We start from the raw sequence: 21,587 nt of genomic DNA on the forward strand, positions 1-21,587 counted from the left end.
TGAGCAGACTGGAGCCACCGTCCTGTGCTGAGCTGGACGTCTGCCAAAGTGACTTCAGGAGGATTTGACTCTCTTCCCACTGATGAAAGCTTCTCTTTGTTGCAGTGATTTGTCTGCTGTCTCCTTCAAGAGCTGGTGCGGACATCGCAGAGTCGCCAGTCGACTAATTATTGTCATGTTACGCAAAACAATTTCAAGATGCACTGTGTGATTTTTGATGATTTGTGTTGTTGATGTTATTATTCTGCCTCTGTTTGGTCTTCATGGACAGAAACGACGCATCATGGCGAGTCCTTCACCTGAAAACATGCTCCATCAGCCAATACTATCAGACCTGACTGAGGGAGCATTTGTATCTATACAGCTGCAGTGCACGGGCAGATGGGGCAAAAAAACATTTATGCCCTCAAACTGCTGAAAAACTGGTGCAGTAGAAAACACATTTTTTGTGTTTTCAGTCATACTACAACCCTAACGCTATGTTAATGCTGTTGCCTCCATCTTTGTTGATTTACTGTCTGTGTGCAGAGCAGGAATGAGGAGCTGAACGCCCCTGACAATGGTTTGAATATCACAACAATTATATTTATGATATAATATAATATAATATAATATAATATAATATAATATAATATATAATATAATAATATTTTTAAATGAAACAATAGAAACAATTGCAAAAAGAAAACTAGAGAAACATAGAGAACACAAGTCCACTCAGTTTCTCACTGTGTCACACTCCCCTACGTCACAACTGTTTTAAAATACCCAGAGTTACATTTAAACCAGTCTCATCTCATCTTATGGCATCAACAAGGCATTTTTGCCCACAGAACTGCTGCCCGCTGGTTATTCTCTAAACCGTGGAGATAATTGTGTCTGAAAATCCCGGTCGTGATGCATCAGTAGTTTCTGAAATACTCAGGCCGGCCCATCTGGCACCTACAACTATGCAATGCTCACTTAAATCATCTTTCTTTCTCACTCTGACTTTCAATTTAATCTTCAGCAGGTCCTCTTGCTAATACATGTCTAAATTCCCTTAAACACAGAAACCTAATTTGAGTGGAAATTGAACAGGTGCACCTAATAAAGTGATTATAAAACCAAAATCCTTAATTTCATATTAATTATTAATTAACATGGAAAAACATGGCTGAGTTTCTCTTTTTGCAGCAGCCTACACACTCCTTTACTACACAGACTTTTTTACTGAATGCCAATTTCAGCAAAAATAAATAAAACAGTAAGACTTTGTGATGTTCTTACAGTGTTTACTACAGCTGCCAACTCTCCTGTTTGAGTGTTTGATGATGTTTTTCACTGAAGTTGCTTTTAACCAGAACTTTCTCTTGGGTCTCCTTCAAACGTCTGTGCTACAAAGACAGCGGCACAAAAACATCCTTTATTACAGTCAACATTTTTTTTTTTTTTTGTTCTAGAGAAACCGTGTTGACTTTTTTGTAGTTCAAGTTAGGAGAAGGGAAATGAAGGTTTGAAGATTTGTTTCTGTTCAAGTAAAATATTACCTCTGACCTTGTGAGGAAGAAAAACTGCTATGGACGAGTACAATACATGTGAAGTAGCTAAGAAATGACCTGGCTCCTGATCCTATTTACAGGATACCTAATATGAATATGTCATTTCCTATGAGTTTTACAGGCTGAGGAACTTTATCACAGTTGTAACTTTTATGTTGCTTGGTCTTTGGCTTGTTTTTGGTTATAAATCTAGTGACGTGAGCTCAGTTGTCTTTCAACTCGAAGGTTGAGGGTTCGATGCAGCGAATGCGAATGGGTATGAAAGATGAGTGACAGCTGTGTAAAGCAGCTTTGAGTGGTTGTCAGGACTAGAAACACAGAGCATTTACAGTCATTTAGAACTGTGCTAAAGAGTTCACAGTCACAGACGCTCTTCTTCTTGTCCACGGCAATCTTAGCAAATAATTATAGGTCGCCCATTTACTTTCCTTCTTACAATCAGTCATTCTCACCATGTGCATTATCATGCAGTACAGGCACCACACCACAGTGTGCTGGGGGCAGCACCCTCAGGCAGGCCGACGACACTCACTGACTCAACAAACTTATATCTAGAAGACCAGGTTATCTTTTTGTATTTTGTATACAACCAATAACAATTTATATATTTTGTATACAACCAAAACAACTCTCCAACCGGGCCTCTTTTTATTAATCTCCCTTCTCTGCATTTAATCCTCTACAACAAAACGTACTAATTAGTGCCCACGGAGCAATGGTGGTTGGGTACCTTGCTCAGGGGTGCCCCAGGTCGGCAACCCTCCAGTTATTCCTGTGGGCGGAAGCTGGAAACTCTACGATGTAGTCATACAAAGGAGAATATTGTGTATAACTTCTGCCACCGTAAAGAAATTCAGAGTTGTTTGCTCATGTGCTGCTGGTTTATGATTTGTGTCATTTAGGTCAATCCCAACGAAGGGTTGAACTCTGGTGCGGGGAGTGAGTTGGTAAACTTTAAACAACGTTAAACATTATAAAACAACCCCTCTGAAAAGATATTTGACTTTGGGTTTCCAGCTCCTCTCCTGTTTCCCTCCACAGCGCAGGGACACTACGATGTCTCACGTCCCTTTGCGCCCTTTCAGTCTCCAAAACTCTGTCTCTCTGTCTGTCCAGTGAACAGGAGGAGGCTGGAGGTGATGGGTCCTCTCTGGCAACGATTATAAATCCTCTGTGTTTCTATTATTGATGAGAAGCCTTAGAGGTGTTTATCGCTCCGTCTTTACTTTAGTGAAGGGATGAGCAGGCGGATATTTTTAAGTCAGCAGGCGAGTGAGAAGAATCCCACTGCACATTTAGCAACAAATAAAGCCTGTTACAACGGAAACCACCCCGAATACAAAAGTAGTTAGCACAAATGAAATGATAGATGTCTGCACAGGAGTTTATTAACCATACCCTGGGAGGACATAACAACCTGAATGCAACATATTTGGCCATTATTTTGATGATTATTGTCTATTTATGAGGTCAAAACCTTAACACTGATTATGAGATAAATCATGTCCAGAATGGTCGCTTCCTCATTGCCCGAGTGATCGCGTTGTGTTTGCTCACTCCTGACTTAGTGAGAGATCTTCCCTCAGGCTAGAAGGGTAGGCTATTTATAGTAGGGCTCATTGTTGTTGCTGTTATGGGACAGCGTGTCCTACTTACACTGGGAGCTGATATTACATTAAAGCAAGTGTTGATGTCACAGCTTGTATAAGGCGTCACTCTCGAGAGACACAAGCGCGTCTTCGACACTCTCAAGCATATGGAGCCATGCTACGGTGACAGATGCTGTTGACGAGGCCAACACTCACATCAATCCATGAGAATTTGGGAGGATAAGCCTGGTGTGACACCAACTGGCCATCTTTATCTAAAAGGATAACTTGAATCTAACAATGTAAGCAATGTAAGAACATCAAGGAATCCTCTATTGACGTGAAAGACAGAGAAAAGCAAACTTCTCCTAATTAATAATAAAAAAAAACCATTCTGGGCCTTCACTACATTGTTTTTTAAAGACAGCTCTCCAGTGAAGGTCAGAGTAAAACCTGTAAGTCTGGCGATAATGAAGATCATTAGATAGAGGACAGAAGCCTTAACACAAAGATATCGCGGCAGAGAGCAGAAGGGGAAAACGTGATCGGGATTAATCGTTCAAATGAGCTCCCATACACATGCAGGGAAAATGGGCTATAAGTGGGTTTATCTGGTTTTCTAGCACATTGCCTTACTGAGTAGCTGTGGGCAATGGATGACAAAGAAAAAGGGAACACACAACCTTCAGGTGTCAGCAGTTTGTCACATTTTACTTACTGACGTAAGTATTCACATATATTTAAAAGTAAAACAAAAACCTGACCCATCCACATGTTTTCAACTCAGATCAGAGGACTGAGTGAGGTATAATCTGTCAAATATTAGCCTCATGATTGAAATCAAGTGATTTTAGGGTAGAAAAATGTTTAGAATACAAGGTCGGAGCTGCAATGACAAAGTAAAAATGACTGTTGAAGTATAATCTGCCAAGCACTACCCTCATGAACGAAACCAAAATCAATGTTTGGTAAATGGAAATGTACATTTTACTCGAAATTATAATGAAAGGTTATTCAAACAAGTGAAAAGGAATGGGTGAGGTATAATCTGCCAGGTAGTAGCCTCATGAATGAAACCAGCTTGACGCGAGTTCATTCAAAGTGAATGAGAAGCATTTTAGTTGATGCCGCATGTGTGTGTCAGCCTTTAACATGCATGATGCATGATTTAAGTAAACCAACTCAATTTGGACTGAAATAAAATAAAATAATGGACCTGATGCCCTGATGGGCAAAAACTCTGTGCACTAAAATGCCCTCTTGAATCACAAGCCAGGGTTTTGAATGGAGGCCAGATTAGGTCATGTAAAAATATGCTTTTTACATCTGATAAAAAATAAAAAGAAATCTTATTGACCTACAATAGAGTTATAATTGTATTAATCAGTGATATAGTAGGCCTTAAAAAAGCAGCAGTTCATTGGGATATCAATAATCAATAACATGGTGACAGACATTGCTACAAAACACAACTTGAACTTGGTTCATTTAACAATAATGTGTGTCGCACTTTGAACATGCCTGCCTTAAGTGTACTAGTGGTGCGCCATCAGTGCGGAGTCGGTGCCCTTTAAATATTTGCCCCTGCCCTTCAAAATGTCTGTGCACGCCACTGACTTCCACCAACCAAACAACTATCCAACCCGACCTCTTTTTAAAGCACTGCAGCACTTTCACCGGCACAGTTTGCTCCTCCGTGTCACAGCTCGCATGCACCTGGTTGTGTCTGTTGTTCTTGTTGTTGTTCTTTTTTTTTCCTTTCCCACTTGTTTGAAAATCAGTTACCTACACCTGGTGGATTCATAACTTCTTGTTCACGGAATTGTCGTCACCAAAAACGCCTCTGACGCATGTTGATAAACAGGCCTTTTTCAAATGTTGACACTATGCCTATGAGCTGGATTTCTTTCTGCCTGCTCTTCATTGAAATTGTCTTCTCTGATCTTGAACTCTGCCCGTGTCACCATCACCTCATAAGTTTTTCATCAGACTTTATTAAGGCTGCCTCTGCCATCTGCATTCAGGTCCAGTCCCCTGTGTTTCTGTGACCTTACTAGCGCCGGTTGTGACAATAACGATGTCACGCTACTTCAGTGTTTCTCCTCAGAGGGGATGCTAATTATTTGTATGACGACACACAATATTGCACATCAGGGAAAACATAACCTTGGATCAGCCATTCCTAAATGTAAGAGTGCCGAGGCCCACTTTGAAATCTGAAAATCCTCTGGGGCTCACACCCACACCTAAGACTCTAACACAAGACTAGGATCAATAAATCTCATATATATTAATGTTTTCATTAATGCTTCACAACAAAGCACTCACTCTCACAGTGCACAATTATCCATCAACATATATAAGAATCACGACATTCCCTTGCATATCTTTCAAAATTGTAAATAACGTGCATTTCCATTTCAGTTCAAATGTGTTTAATTGTCCAAAACTAAACTAAAATATTTCCGTGTGGTAAACGAAACACAGCACACCTCAAAATTAATTTACGAGACAAAGTGCGACCACATCTGCTACATGGCTACTAATCCTCCACATAATCAATAATGACTTTCTGAGTGGACAAGCAAAGCTTCAGTTAGGCCTCATTTAATTCGTTTTTGGCAATAATCGCTTTCTCCCTTGGCACAAAAGCAAACACTGAATGTGAACCGACACTCAGGTGGGGAAAAGTGCTCGCTGATGATCACCAAGGAAACAAGGAAGAGGAGTTCATTTCTCTACATGAACTGAGCCCAGGTGACCTCAAATAATGTAACATGCCTTCATTTAATGTACCCACCTCACCTCACATCGGAAAGAGAACGCAAAGATCCGAGGCATTTACGCTGCACTCCAAGTGCTGAGAGTTATAACATAAGCAGTGAGACACAGGTAAACAAAAGGTGTGTGCTGTCTCTGTACCTGCTCCAGTATGGAGTTGATTCTGTCCACCTCACAGTCGATGAGAAAGCGTTTCTCCTGTCGTCGGTCCATCTCCTCGATGATGCGTCTGTACTCTGTGGGGTCCACAATGTTCCCGACCGAGCGCGCCGTCACCTGCCAGTTATTGGCTACAGCCGACTCCATGATGGCCTGGAGGATCGCAAATCCTGGAGGAGCAGCAGAAGAAGAAGAAGAAGAGCTCCATTACACAGCTGTGGTAAAATGTTTTTGGAACAGGGAACACATGCAATCTCCATGCAGAAAGGAAACCCTTGTCCAGACCAGGTCGTGAACCCGGGTTTTCTTGCTGCAAAGGCATGAGTGCTAACCTAAAGAAGGTACTGTATTTTCAAAATAAAAGAGATCTGACCTGTATCCATTTAGGTGTTAATATAAAATATGAGCAATTACTGAACGAAAATGGGATGTGATGTTTAATCTGAATTTAGGTTAAGATTACACAGAAAGCATATTGATGGCAATATGGGCTCTTCCATTTTCTCACATGCTCATGAAGTAAACATGAGCAATTCATGCATTTAAAGAAGGTGTTTGTAAATGCAAATGCAAATCCATCACACCACAAGTTAATTCACCAACAAAGGTTTCATTTCAAGTTAAATCTGTGCCATCTAAAATAAATACTTACAAGAACATCATTTGGTGTACCCATGATGCATTGTGTCACTGTTTTCTCTTTTTTGGAGGATATTTAGACGTCTACATTTAAAGGTAGAAACAAAATGCCACAGTAAGAGCTCATATTTTAACAAATACAGTGGAAGAGGCAGCTGTCCAAGCACGATTGGAGCAGCTCAGTGGTGTGTGTGTTCTCTGCAGAGCTCACTGTGTCATGGGATGAATCAGGAGATGAGGCCAATGAAAGGAGGAAGCTGAGCTAAAGCAACCTGGTTCAGCGGGGACACAGAGAAGACTTTACTCAGGCTACGAGTATTCATAGTCAGTAACCAATACAGTTTCTAAATCAGCCAAAGAGACACATCAAGGTCTGTGAAGGATAAAAGTTAGAGGACTTTTATTATGTTTTTTTTGAATAATTATAGAAAGAGAATTGATTTGTGGTTTATTTGAATGTCCTTGCTGCAAATAGGAAAGTAGGGAAGTCATCAGCCTATCAACTTATCATTTAACTTGTGTTATTCACGCCATCAGTGCTACATCTAATCCATTAGGTTTTGTTGATATTATTGTTTGAACTGTCAGAGGTTGACTGAGAGTCTTTCTAGAAAGTCAGAATCTCCGGCCGAGCTATTTCGAGGTTTCTTGGAGCTGATTCAACAAAACATCTGTTATTGTGACTTACAAACACGCAACACACTGTTGTAACACACTGAGCCTAACACATACACCGATGCTGACAACCATAAAATACGATCCATGACATTGTGACTGATGACATTTGCACAAGATAAAGCAGCATGAAGCACCGTTTACTTACCTAAGGCCTTAGTCTTAATTCTGTACATTATAATCACATCAATTGTGTCGGTAAAAGAGTGATTTACAGTCAATTTTAAAACATTATTTATACTCATGTGTAATAGGCACAAGGTTATTATGAACACAGTGTTTTGCTCATTGACCTGTGAGAGAAAGTAGGTCACTACTTTGCTGCCCTTTTACAAAAATCAATATCACTGATACAATTAACATTTGGGCCACATGTTGGTACAGTGGTTAGAACTCAAGACCTGGGTTTGCGACCTGGTCGGAACAAAGGCCTTTCTGCTAGAGTTGGCATTATCTGCCCATGTATGTGTGTGGGTTTCTGCGGGTTCTCCGGTTTTCTTTCCACAGTCCAAACACTTGTGGATTACAGGATTAGGCAAATTGGACACTCTAAATTGACTGTGAGAGTGACTGGCTGTTCCACCTTTTGCCCTATGTCAGCTGGGATCGGCACCAGCAACCCCAACCCTCATGTGGAGGATAAAGTGGTAGAAGATGGATGGATAATTAATATTTGCACAGCTGGTTTTCAAACTAATATCAAATTCAGCTCACTGAGAGGTATAATGTCGGATGATGTGCAGCCATTTCAAAAAAATACATGTAGGAAAACCAGTGAATAGAAAGGAAAATACAGAGAACAAGAAAAACAATGACACAAAGAAAAGAAAGAGAATGGATAACAGCTCAAAGTAAAGAAATAAGCAACACAGATACAAAAATAGCATATTTAGGAGGAACAATGCACTGGATATGATGAGTATTGTCAGCGGCTTATTATGTGTCGTATTCGGTCATAACTGATGGACAGGAAAAACATGGCACAGCTTTTTCTCGCTGTTTACAAGAGAATCTAAAAAGACAAGAGCTGACTGGACTAAATGAGCGGAAGCGACATCACATTCTGTGTTACAATTTTGTCTGAGAGCAGGAATAAAACTGCTGATCCTATAAAAGACATACACATTAGTATGGGGACACATTAATATGCCAGTGTGTTTAAGTAACTATTGAACTGCTTAATCAGATAATATCGAAATCAGGGCCTCAACTAACGATTATTTCCACTGATTATTATCTCGACTAATTTTCTCACTTTATTTGTTATATGGAGCAAAGGAAGCAGAAAATATTCACATTTAGGAAGCTGAAAAATCAGAAAGCTTGTTTTAATAATGACAAATACCCTCAAACTGATTAATCGATGATCAAAATAGTTGAGGGTTCATTTAGTAATTGATGAATCATCGATTAATCGTTTCAGCCCTAAAATGAAATGCATTAGCACCGGCCTGGCTTCACAGTTCCAATCCATGTAATTAAACACAAAGGAATGAGTATCACTGAAAGAGAACGACGACTTCCTTCAAAGCACACAACAGTTGGTCACAGCAGCCAAGCAATAAAAGATTTATCAGTGGAACTGTGAGTTACAAAGGTTCAAAGAAGTACTGATGCATCTCAGTCGTCTCAGATGACGTAACCGAAAAAAACGTGCTCAGAGAGATCAAACCTCCACCAAGTCCACTCAGTTTCCCACATTTAGTACATTTACATGACAAAAAACATTGTCTTAGTCTGTATTACCGTATGAACCAGATCTGAAATCATGCATTGATCACAGCAAAAGGAACTTGCTATTCACCACTAAGGACATGTGAGCTGACAGGTTCACACCAGAGCACCTAAGTATTCAGAGCACGACGTCTTGGCTGACATGTTCAGCCTCCGTTCCCCTGCCGGTGACCTTCACAGTGAAGTGCCTGGCAAACAGCACTCAGATCAGGTGTGGCCTTTAAAGACAAGTGGTTCTTGCTGTGCGCTGCCACATTAACCACTCAGGAGTATAAGGAGGCAGAGGAGGCGTGTGTCCACACGTCTCAGCGAGGTGAGGTAATTCCAAATTGGGGTGTCAGTGCCACTCTGCTAGATCTCATTGCATTGTTAAGAGTGTGATTATAGACAGTTGCGCTGCTGAGCTGTCCTCAAACTGAGCTCAACTCTTTCATCATCCTCAAAGATATCAAAACAAGCCTGGACCACAGTATATCTCTGGTGGCAGAGAGGAAATGAAAAGGCAGAGGCTGAGTGTCAGCTCCCCTTCCACTAGTCTGACACATAGCATTGAACGCCATAAGCTGGGATACGCATGACATTTTGAAATGTGTTAGTAGTTGCTTAAGAAAAAAAAAGATTTGGGGGATTTACAAACAATTCTCTTGAGAGTGTGGTTCATTTTCTCTAAACTAAGCTGGATATTCTGGATTTAACATACTCACAATTAAAGACGCCTGCAAATAAACGCTGAGATTCTAAATGTCCTGAACTGAGGGATTTAACTGAACATGACATTCAGTGTGCTCTGACATCAATAGCTACAATGCAAATGAGAAATATGACTGTCAAAGGACACCTTAGTCTCCTGGTGAATATTAACGCTGGCATGATTTATGAATCGATGCACAAGTGACTAAAGTCTTTTTGGTCAAAGAGACTTGGTTGACTTTGTAAACAGATGGTAAGCTTTACAACAGCCAGCAGGCAGGACAATCATCAAGGGCATTTTACAGAGTCAATTATTCAGCACCATCCTGAAAAATAATAGATATTAACAATCAGGGGCATGTCGCCTAAAGGCTGTGTTGAGCACCAAAATACGTACAGCGGAGACATGAGGGGAAATCTAAATCATCTACATTTGTGGTGATGTAAAACGTCAATGTAAAGGTATGCATGTCATCCAGACAGCCTGCATATTGTGCTCTTTAGTTCAGTTTTCAGTGAACATTATAACGTATAATGTGACTACGGTAAAGAACATTAGCGAACACGGAGGAGAAGCTCCATCATTGTCTTCCTTTTAAAAGAGAATCTTTTTCATGAGGCCTAATCAGAGCGATGAGGCGAGTTTATATTGGACTTACATTTGTCAAGTGTCTACGTGAATGAATGCTAATGTTGCTGTGTGTCAAATAAATAAATTCACCGAATTAGGGCTCTCTGGACTCGGGCTGCTTTAGATTACTGTCCGCAGTGGCAATAAATCACGTACAGCAGCCATAATGATTCATTTAGATTAATAGTGAATACGACCCATATTTCCACTGACCTAACTTGTAAAAAATGTACAAAAACTTTCCTATACTGTCAATGGGGCTGGACTTTACGGCCTAAATCAATCTTATGGACAATTGTGAGAGTGGATGGTTGTTTGTTTCTATGTGGCCCTGTGATGGACTGGCCACCTGTCCAGGGTGTACCCCACCTTTCACCCTATGTCAGAGATTGGCACTAGTCCCCTGCGAGCCTCGCGTGGAGAATATCAATGGCCTCTGTCCACTGTAGGTTACTTTAATTTCACGGACTTTCATTTGGTTTTTAGATCTAAATGTAATATTTTACCTTCGTTTGGGCATTAAAATACATTTTAAAGAATAATTATCAGGTCTCAACAGAAAAACATAGGACTGCAATGTTGTGTATCACCTATATATGGATGATGTCTGCTACAATATTAGAATAGAATAGAATAGAATAGAATAGAATAGAATAAACTTAATTGCCATTATACACTTTCCCTCAATAAAGCCTCGAAAAACCTGCGTACAAATGATAAATGAGAAAAATAGAAATCTAAACATTGAGAAGAGAATAACAAATCTAAAATTGCTTGTTGCATAAAATCACCCTGCACATATTGTACCATTTTTTTTCTTTTTGCATACAAAAACTTGAGAGTCACATGACATGGACACAAAATAAAATAAAAACAAAAAGAAAATTTGAGAGCCCTAATTGTGAAAATGCTACATTTTCACCACACTGGAAAAATATTTGATCAAATACAGGAAATGTGTTTCCGTCAGCTGGAAGAAAGAGCCTGACTGACGCTCCACTGGCACCTGTCCATGTGTTTCCTCTCATCTGTCTTGGGCAGCGGCTCACATGACAGCGTAAAGTAGTGTGTGCCGTCTCAACTGTGACTCAGTCTCGTCCCTCCCACTCCTCCCTGGAGAAGGTGACCTCTTTAAAATTCTCTTGCAGGCTTCTGAAGTGCGCTGTTGTCATGTGAAGCCTAATCCTGAGCGTGAAGCCAAAGGAAAACTCAAACAAAACCGCTCTAAAAAAGCTTCTACATGTTTAGATGATTGTTTTCAGTGAGTGATTAAAGCATCCAGATGACAGTTAAAGGACACTGTTGAGTACAATAAGCCCAACAACGCCTGCTCTTAATGCAGATAACAGCTTCTTCTTCAAAACAGTCCTGCACCCCCACACCTCTTCTTCACACCACCACCACAAATCCTTGATCAGAGTTAATCAAACTGCTGATTTGTTTTCTAAGAACAGCTGCAAAGATGCTAACAGAACATTTTTATTGAACACTTCATTTGCACTTTAAGATGATAACAGTTCTGAACATAAACACAAAGAGCGAGAACTAAAAAAAGTATAAAGCAGAGGTCGACCAACTTGAGTTTTTTAGGGGTTGACTGCGATCTTTAGAAATCTCTAAATGTTTGATAAGTAAGTTCCTTTTCAGTTCAATCTTAAAATTCTACAAAATTCTAATAAAATTCCACAAAAAATATTATATATATATATTTGTGTCTACACTGAATTGCACTTACCGTACCGTACATTTAAATGAAAATGTTGTATATAAGAAATATTAAATATATGGAATGTGATTAAATAATGCATTTATCACATTTCTGAGAACTGAATAATTCAAGTAATAATTGTCCGATTCATTCGATAATAACTGACGGGTTATTTTTTTAAAATGGTTGTAATTGTCCCTTCCTCTAGTAAAAAGCACAAAGAAATGCACCATCGGTAAGAACTGTAATAACTGTCTAACTTGTCCTATTTCTACTCCCCTATCTCTTAAGCAAATAAATGGCATTTCCTCTTGGGTAAACACGGAAGCGCACATCACATCAATCTCTTTCATAATGCAAAAAGACGACTGTTGTAATGGCCTTGTTCCATCCTGAAAGCAAGCGTCTCAAAATAGACAAGAGGCATTTTAGCAACACAGAGACAAAAGTCAAGGCATAAACAGAGCAGTGTCTAATAAAGCAGACGGGCTCTCAATTAGTCACCTTATTTTTTATTTGGCTCTGCAAAACACTATGGTTAAAGCAAATTAGATGTGACAAGCTGGAGCTTACAGAAAAAGATGGAGGGTGGGAGTAAAAAAAAACATTTGGTGCATCTGACAGCGTGTCTGCCAGTGCTTGGCCCTCTGTGCCATTTGCTGTATATGTGATGCAGGAGCGACACAAAGGCTTTGCTGACTCCTCTGTTCTTTGCCTCGCTCTCTGTCTGCGTTCACTTTCATTTTCCTTTCAATTCATTTAGAGACGTGGCTATTTCTCCGTCTGTGACAACAATGCCGGGCTGCGGAGGGAAAGAAAACCTTCGCTTCAGCACAAAATAAACCCCTCACAGCTCGTTTGCTCACTCCGTTTCCTGTTTGGTGTCAGGAGTGAACAAACGTTTAAAATAAGAACAGGATGAGTGAGGTCACATCTGATGGTCAAAGGTTAAATAATCAATTATTATTATTATATATATTGATTTCCTCCAACACACGTATATGGAGCAAATTTCAATGTTTTAAGTACTTTGATTTTCAGATATTTGACACAATAAAATAGACACAGATAACCCTCAGTTGTCCTATCACATGCTGACAACTCTCATTATGCTGCTTGTGCACTCGTGTCAAAGTCATCTGACCTTCCAAAACTTTAGGACATTCACTCACTCACTCGCTCCTGCTCCAGAGACCACATCACACTGATCCTACAGAAACTCCACTGGCTTCCAAACATGGATCACATTCAAGGTTCTTCTCATCATCTACAAAGCCCTCAACAACCTCACCACCCAACTCTTCATCACCAGCTCCAAACACCGCTCCATGGGAGATCGAGTCCCAGCTGCCTCACTCTCCCTCCAAACAAACACAATACACATTCACTGAACTCATTCAAAACCCACCGCTACAAGATTGCCTTCAATACATCTTCAATAAGTCTTATGCCTTGTTATTATTATCTGTTCTTCTGTTTTTGTTATCATACCCACTCTATTTACTTAAAAATGATCTATTATTACTTATTAATTCTCTCACACACACATAATCATTGAGAAATACATCAATAATGAATAAACGACACAGTTCACGGTGCTGAGGGAACAGATCAGTGTGCGCTGTGGGAACTGTCCAGGGTCCTGAAATAATAATCTGCTGCACTGAGTTTAAGAGCTCCTCCACACTTTCCTCATTCCTCCCCACACAGAGAATCACTACCCATTCCCGGGTGCAAATACATGGCCAGGTTAACAAAGACGCCTTCCTTCTCTCCTCTTTCAAACCACCCGTCTTCCTTGGCCAGAATGTGAACATTGTCATCCTCAAAAGCAACTCAATGTTGGTGTGCTTGTACACTGCAGTGCATAACATCAAGGGCATATACGGCGGACATTTCCATCGTACTGACTCCAGCAGATTCTGCTTTTACACCCAGACACGGACGCTATGGCCTCACATTCAGCCCTGACACAGTGGAACAGTGAGTGACTGCATTTAGACATGTGAAGAGACCCAGAGCGAAATTGATCTACATCTACACTTTCTATTCACTATTTAGAGATAAGCATTCACTCGTGCTTGGTTGCTGTAGTAATGGCTCGTGCTCGTGTACTGTGTTGGCAGACTGAGTGGGTTATGTAGAGATGCCCACGCTACAGACTGTCTGTAATGAGACCGGGAGTTGCACTCACTTCTTTCAAGCAAAGCACAAATTTTCACAGAGCAATGCAACAGTTTAAAATAATGTCTTTATAGAGCCAGCTGAAGCTACATTAGTGTGTTAGAGTTTCGTGTGCGTCTCTGCGAGTCATGTTCATGTTTAAAGACAGCATGTCCATAACACTGATCCGACCGTAAGAGACAACATTTAAATATGAACAAATGTCTGTTACATTCTCGCCATTGTCTTTCAGCTCCTCATGATTCTCTCTCTCTCTGTATTTCTCAGTGTAGTGGTTTTTAGATCTCATGTTGCCCAGCAACATTCCCACGCTGCATACAGGTAGTGATTTTTTTATGTCAAGACACACAAAGGCAACAGCATTTTCAAGCTAAGAAAGCAAGACAGCTGCAAACAGGTTGCAGTCATGGATGTATTATAAGAACTGGATAGAGCACCGCCCCCTGTGCCTTGAAGACACTTTTGTCATGGTGGCCACTCGTGGTACTGCAACAAAAAATACTCAAAAAGCAATTTTCCAATTGACCACAATAGTAAAAGAGACGCCTGTAAAACTGTCCACAGGACACCTCGAGACATGGATATAAGCATGTATAGATCTTCATATTCTATATTTTTAATTCATGGAGTTTCACATTTGTAAAACCTTCCTAAAGGCCATAAAAAGCCCAGAAAATCTTATTTCCCAGAGTGACGTCACAGGCGTGTACGAGCACAGCAAAGTGTCTCAGGAACGGCGCTACTGTCAGGGAACCGTACGATGTGAACACTTTATGAGAAATGTGAATAAATGAAGGCAATAATTTAAGGCCCATAGAGCATGCGCAGTCACACTACTGCCGGAACCCGGAAGTAAACCAGGAAGTCAGAAACTTTTTTGGCATATGTGCTGGGTGAGCAACTCCAAAGCGGCGGTGCTCTAGCCAGTTCTTATGATACATCCATGGTTGCAGTATGACTGAAAATAAAACGTTGCTTCTTATTCCTGGCCACACCAGTGCTGCTGCTGTATAAACACAAATGCTCCCTCACTCAGGTTTGATAGTAAGTGCTTGACAGAGCCTGTTTTCAGACGAAGGATGCAGAACACAAATAATGTTACATTAGTTCTGTTCATGTTATGGGTGGGAATCACAGGGTATCTTACGATATGATACACGATACCCATAATATCACGATACAACGATTCTCAATGTATTGCAAGACAATAATATGGCGATGATTGAAAAGCGCCGCCAAGAGGAGACATCAAGTACAGACGCTTCATTCGTAACAGTGCAATATTTGCCCGGGTGTATTGATTCTCGTACTGCACAAGCAAGGACGATGACATATCACCACATTTGTACGTCGACCAACCAGAGGCAGAATTATCAACAACATCGTCCCCAAAAGTCACTGCACACTGCGCCTTTAAATCTGTGCTTTATGACTGTCTGAGTCGTTCATGCCGAGAAACAAAACCATCCAATTGAATGAAGTCTCACCTCACGCTGAATATTGTGCGTTAATAACACATATGTGTAACGTGAAGAGACAAAGGGCTTGGTGGTGCTGCGGCGTGTCCGCAGCTTTACGTGTTGTCTGATGTCGCCTGGCCGCTCTGCCTCTGCATGCAAAGACGTACATGGATCAATTGGTGTCACTTCAGGGCGTCTACAGAGTGAGAGTCCCTGATAACAGAGGCTCGATTCAGGCAGAAACACTCAGACAGCCAGAGCGCCTCAGCTACCGCCTCAGCTGTATCTTCTCAGTGATTGCACACCACACTCTTTGAGGATTTCACAGATGAGGTCACTGCACAGTACATACACATGACTATTTTAATTTACTTTTCCTATTGTTCTATGATTTAATTCTCTGCCAACTGTTCTTTCCCTCTCTCTCAAACACTCCTTGCTCCTGGTCTCTCTCTCTCTCTCTCTCTCTCTCTCTCTCTCTCTCTCTCTCTCTCCTCTGTCTTGTATTCTTTCCTCTGTCCCCCATCCTTCCTTGTGCCATTTTTGCCTTTTTGGTGTTATTGTGCAGGCTTAGTCTGTTCCAGCCCATTTCATTGTTGTATTGTTTTGTTCTTTTGCTGTTGGTACATGTTCCATATTTCTCTTGTTTTCTCCCTTTCCTCCTATTTTAACACACTTGTTGTATTGTTTGACTGTTGATGTCTCCCTGTCTCTCCTTGTTACTCCTTCTCTCTTTTTTCTCTCTCTCCACTTTCAGCCGAGGCAGATGGCTGCACATCTTTGAGTCTGGTTCAGAGAATCCATCCCCTTGTAAACAAGGGCCTTATCGCTCTGCTTCCCCATTACCTTTCACATAGGTAATGGTGTTTTCCCCAAAAATGATGGACACTATTCATTGCACTCCATGGTGTACAAACAGAATGTGGGAAAAAAAGGCATTCCAGAGCAATCTGTAGAACACCCTCAAACTACAAAATCTGGTTTCTCTGGATCATTTAAAATTAATTCTGAAAGAATCTAAATCATTGTTTTGTCAATGTTTCTTCTGTTTGACTCTCTAATGTCTGTTATTGTCCTGTTGTAAATTGCATGAGTTGTCTTTGTTGTGTGTGTTTGTTGCTGCTGATTCTTGGCGAGAACGCCCTTGGAAAAGAGATTTGCAATCTCAAGGGGATTATGCTGGTTAAATAAAGGTGAAATAAAAATAAAGAAAGGTCTGTGTTTTTGTTCTCTTTCTCTCATTGTGTGACCTGTTGGGATTCTTTTCTTTTCTCTGCTTACCAGGCAAAATGTCATGACATGTTTGATTAGGCTTGATTTGGACTTGTTAAGCACTGTGTAACATTTGTTAAGAAAACTGATATCTAAATAAAGTTCAGTATTCTTATTATAATAATTATGGCCATTAGGGCTGAACTATTTCAGGAAAATATCTAATTGTTTCTTTATTGCCGTTATGATTTGATTTCCAGTTTATATACATACATAAATATACATATATTTATATATATGTGTGTATATATATGTATATATATACATATATATATATATATACTGTACATATGTCTCTGCTGGTTACAAAAAGAAATGTGTTTGAAAGGAAAATGGGAAAAATTATTTACTTGATTTAATGATTTACAACATTTTCCTTGGGTTTATGACCTCAATCACTAGTTTCAGGTCTTTCTTCAGTAGAAGATAATATCAGTTTGGTAAATTAAGTTCCCATTTAAAGGAAAACAGACAATAAAGTACGGCACATATGGCACACACAGTTTCAAAAACCGACAAGACAAGGCTTCATAACGGGACTTTGACCACACAATACCATCAAAACATTAAAGGATTGAAGTACATACAGATCCTAGCACAGTGGACTCAGTGGAAGAGGAAGGTAATGAAAACACAACAGTTCTACTACTTTTTCAGGTGATTGTCAACATCCGTTTTAAAGTCTGTTTAATATTATAATTGATTGTTCAACTCTAGTATCAACTCCTCTGACTTTACAAACAATCCCCACTTTAAATCTTGAGACAATCTGATCCCCATGGAGAATATGACATCCATTTACCAGTGACTAGGTTTAAGAGGATTCCAGAAACCGCAAAGCAAAACAAATGTGTTAAATTGATCACATTTTGACAGAGTCCAGGCAGACCTTTGGGGTTTCTGCTGAAGTGCAGTCGTGTGTTTTCTCATCTGCATCTCTTTAGAGAACCCTTTGAAATGTTACCTCACTACTACCTCTGCTGTTTCATGTATCTCAGTTACACTCCCCTTTGCTTATGAGGCATAAAAGAGTCCTTGAACGGAGGGGAAACAGCTCTCTTGAAGTGGAAGAGCTTGATTAATGAATCTCTGCGTCAGTGGCAATACTGTATTACCACCTGGGAGACAAAGTGTTTACCAACAGAAGGGGGAGGTTCAAGGCCTATTGATGTGTGTCCATCTTGAAGTGAAGGTGAGGTAAGGTGTTGGTGAAGTGGAACAGCTGCTCGGCATCATTCTCTCTCTCTCTCCCTCTCTCTCTCTGACTTTCTGTCTCTCTCAATGAGTCTGTGTGCCTGGCTGCTGAGTGCAGCTATTTAGCAGCGTGCAATTAATCAGATGTTTCCTCGCAGAGACGAAACCAACCAGACATTCAGCAGGAGGCTGGTGTGATTACACAGCCAATGCAAATTCCCCACCATCCCGACCGTCACCATTTGTCAGAGCAGCAGGAAAATGCAGGAAAAGCCGCAGCACAGGTTGTTAGATTGCTGTCCTTCATTTTAACGGCAGAAACCTGGAATGAAGTGTGCATAGATCAAGAAGAATACATTAGACGGCAAGGTTGAAACTGCACGCTGAGATCTCAAGCAAGTACAGTACCCATTCAAAAAACCCATTTTATCATGAGGTTTTTTTTGTTAGTTTGTTTTTACCAGGGAGAATGTGTTTAATCAGCATTCAGATCAGCATCAAGACTTGAGTGAACACTGAGTTCATCTTCATCTTCTCTTTCTTTTTGGCCAGCAATGTGCCATTTCCAGCATTTATGGCATCCTCGTAACCAGAGGGTCGCTGGTTTAAATCCCAGGAAGGGCCAAAGGCTGGGGTGCCCCTAATTCAAGTCACGCAATCCCAACTTGTGCCCAACTTGTGTGTGTGTTCACTACTGGTGTGTAATAAGGATGGGTTAAATACAGGACACTATCACTGATTGATGTGTGTGCAAAAATGACTCATTCTTCTTTTGAGACTTAGAACAGAGCTCAACATCATATATTTCATCAGTCAGATCATCTTATCTTATCTCATTTAAAGAGAGAGACTCAAGTAAAGAAGTATTAATGACTGCAACATTAGCATTAGTGTTGCTTGCTGCGTGTCCGTTATATCACAATTCACACACGGGTTAAAATAAAAATTGAGTCAGAAAAGAGCAGAAAACCTTTTTACTGTGAAAGGTTTTAGGTTTTTTTTAATTAATTTTGTTAGCCTAAGATTCAGGGGAAGAGGGTGTACTTCAGTTCACTTAAATATAGTTGTTCAGTGTTCTCCAGTAAAGGCCTATTCCAGTAAAAGGATTTTGTGTATTATTTGTGTTGTTACCAATCTGTCACATTCAAAAAATATCTTAATTTTAAATATCAGCATCGGCATGAGAAACACATTGATCAACCATTGATTAAAAACTAGAATTTTCAAAGAAAAAAAAAGTCTAGCATGATTTTGCAGTTCATTATCCACAGTATTTTGATAAATGTCATATATTCCATCTAAGCTTTTTAACTCATATTATTGTTAGATAGGCATCTATTGTATGTGATTTACAGTTAATGATTGTAAAGTGATCCTTATTTTATTAGTAACATCCAGATGTTTCTTGGTTAAAAAGGTCTTTTATCCAAGGCCCCATTCACCTGTTTAATGACTTTATTTCATAGCCTATATATCTGGGATAAATAGGTGATGTTCCACTGCAGCAGATAAACAAGGACTTAATGACTCATGTATTTGTAAAGGTACAAATGAGTCTTTTTAAAAACGGGTTAAATCAGTGTGACACTGCTTAAAGAGGAAAGCATCCCCAACATGAAAGTGATGCTGAAACTATTTGATGTTGATAACGTTTCCATTTTCACACACACATCAAAAATTAAATGTGCATTTCATACATGGGTATATTAAGTGATATCTCTCAGCATTTTATTTTCTATTATAGCGAAAACTCACTGCAGACAGAGTTTTGATGGTAGTTATGCCTTCAGGCTGGGATAGAAAAATCCCTTCATGGTGTGTGATGAAAGGGGCAGAGTCCCATTCCCCAAGATCTAGTACAGAGGATCAACAGTTTCATTTTAAGGATTTTTCCAAGTTGGATTTGACTTTCAACATGCCTTTGCTTTTGTTCTGATACAAAGCTCTGCTCAGATCTGGCAATGGTCCTGTTGGGGACAGATACTGTATTATTGTCTCTCATATAGAGATGGATCCAGCTTTCCAGTGCAAAGCAGAAACAGGATCCTGATACAGTTTTCACATCCGGCTTTGACTGTGGAGACGTAACAATACTGTGTCCATTCTTAAGCCTGGTGTTATGTCAATCATTCACGACTGGTGATAAATCAGTGCTCAGCACTCTGTGTCCTTTATCATCATCAGCTGCACTTGCAGGTGCTTTTGCAAGAAGCCAATACTGAAGATCGTCCAGCCTTTAAAACTTCACTATTGAACTGGTCATCTGGAACACATCACAATCGCACCAGTGCTTGGATTATACTTCAAACCTCCAGAGAAAATGCTGAATTTGTGGATTGAGGAAAAAGTAAAGCCCCTAACCTTGAATGTATAATTACAATCTACGTCTTAATCCCAACATTAACCAGAGCCTCAGACTTCGGTCCCCATGAAGACTAACTCCTACTAAAAAAAGGTCAGCGTTTATACCAGGAACGGTTCTGAAAAGGTACCAAAACCAAAGTGTGCACGTGTGTGTGTGTGTGTGTGTTTGCTGAGTAGTCCTCATGGAGGTCAAAACCTAATTTCTGAGGTTTAACTGGTTAAATGTAGGGCAAACATTTGAACTGTAGTTAAGTTAGTGCTGGGCATTAACTGATTATGGTTGAGATTGGGGTTAACGCTTCATTAAGGCTGTCCAAACGTGTGCTCAAGAACAAAATAATGTTTTGAATGAACTGTAAAATCCAACATGTTGCATTGTTGCTGTCACAGTCACTCACACAAACATGCTCCTCCCACTCTGGCCCTCAATGAAGCCCTTTTCCCTATAATGAAGATTAAACAGACAGTTGGACGCGCTCTGGCGATATTGTTCCAGAACCTTGATGAGGAGGAGCAGGAAGGGACTGAGAGCCAACAAAGCACAGCTAACTCTCAGCAAACACAAGCTGTGCAGCGAGTAGGAATCTATCCTAAGCTGCAGAGTGTTTGTGGTGTCAAAGTCTGCAAAGGGACAGAGTATTACAGATAAAGGGCCGTCAGCACCAACACAACAGGTGAAAGAGGCAAACAAAGTCAGACAGAGCTCTAAGGGCTACATCAGGAGGAGAACATTCATTGTTGAGGATAAAAAAACTCCTTAATCTCTTCTGAAACACACCAGATGAACAATCTCAAACCTCTGGCACAGAAACATAGACACACCAGCCAGATCATTAAAACTGAGGCACACCTGCATGACAATTATGGAAGTGCTGCTGCATGGTGTCTTTAAAAAGAAAAACAACAACAACAACAAAAGTTTTTTCCTTTGTGTCAAACATATGAAGATTTGTTTAACATACTGCC

General features: G+C 40.2%; 1 protein-coding gene across 4 annotated transcripts in view; it reads right to left on the reverse strand.

Annotated features, from left to right (window-relative positions):
- LOC122779250 (glutamate receptor 3-like) overlaps nt 1–21,587 on the reverse strand; it is a 72,767-nt gene that overhangs the window by 35,434 nt on the left and 15,746 nt on the right. For all 4 annotated transcript variants that reach the window (XM_044041417.1, XM_044041416.1, XM_044041420.1 and 1 more), the window contains exon 4: nt 6,053–6,240. In XM_044041417.1, coding sequence (XP_043897352.1) covers nt 6,053–6,240 — 188 coding nt within the window. The remainder of the gene's footprint in view (nt 1–6,052; nt 6,241–21,587) is intronic.

Source organism: Solea senegalensis, linkage group LG13, assembly GCF_019176455.1.
Source record: "Solea senegalensis isolate Sse05_10M linkage group LG13, IFAPA_SoseM_1, whole genome shotgun sequence".
In the NCBI taxonomy this organism is placed as follows: Eukaryota; Metazoa; Chordata; class Actinopteri; order Pleuronectiformes; family Soleidae; genus Solea; species Solea senegalensis.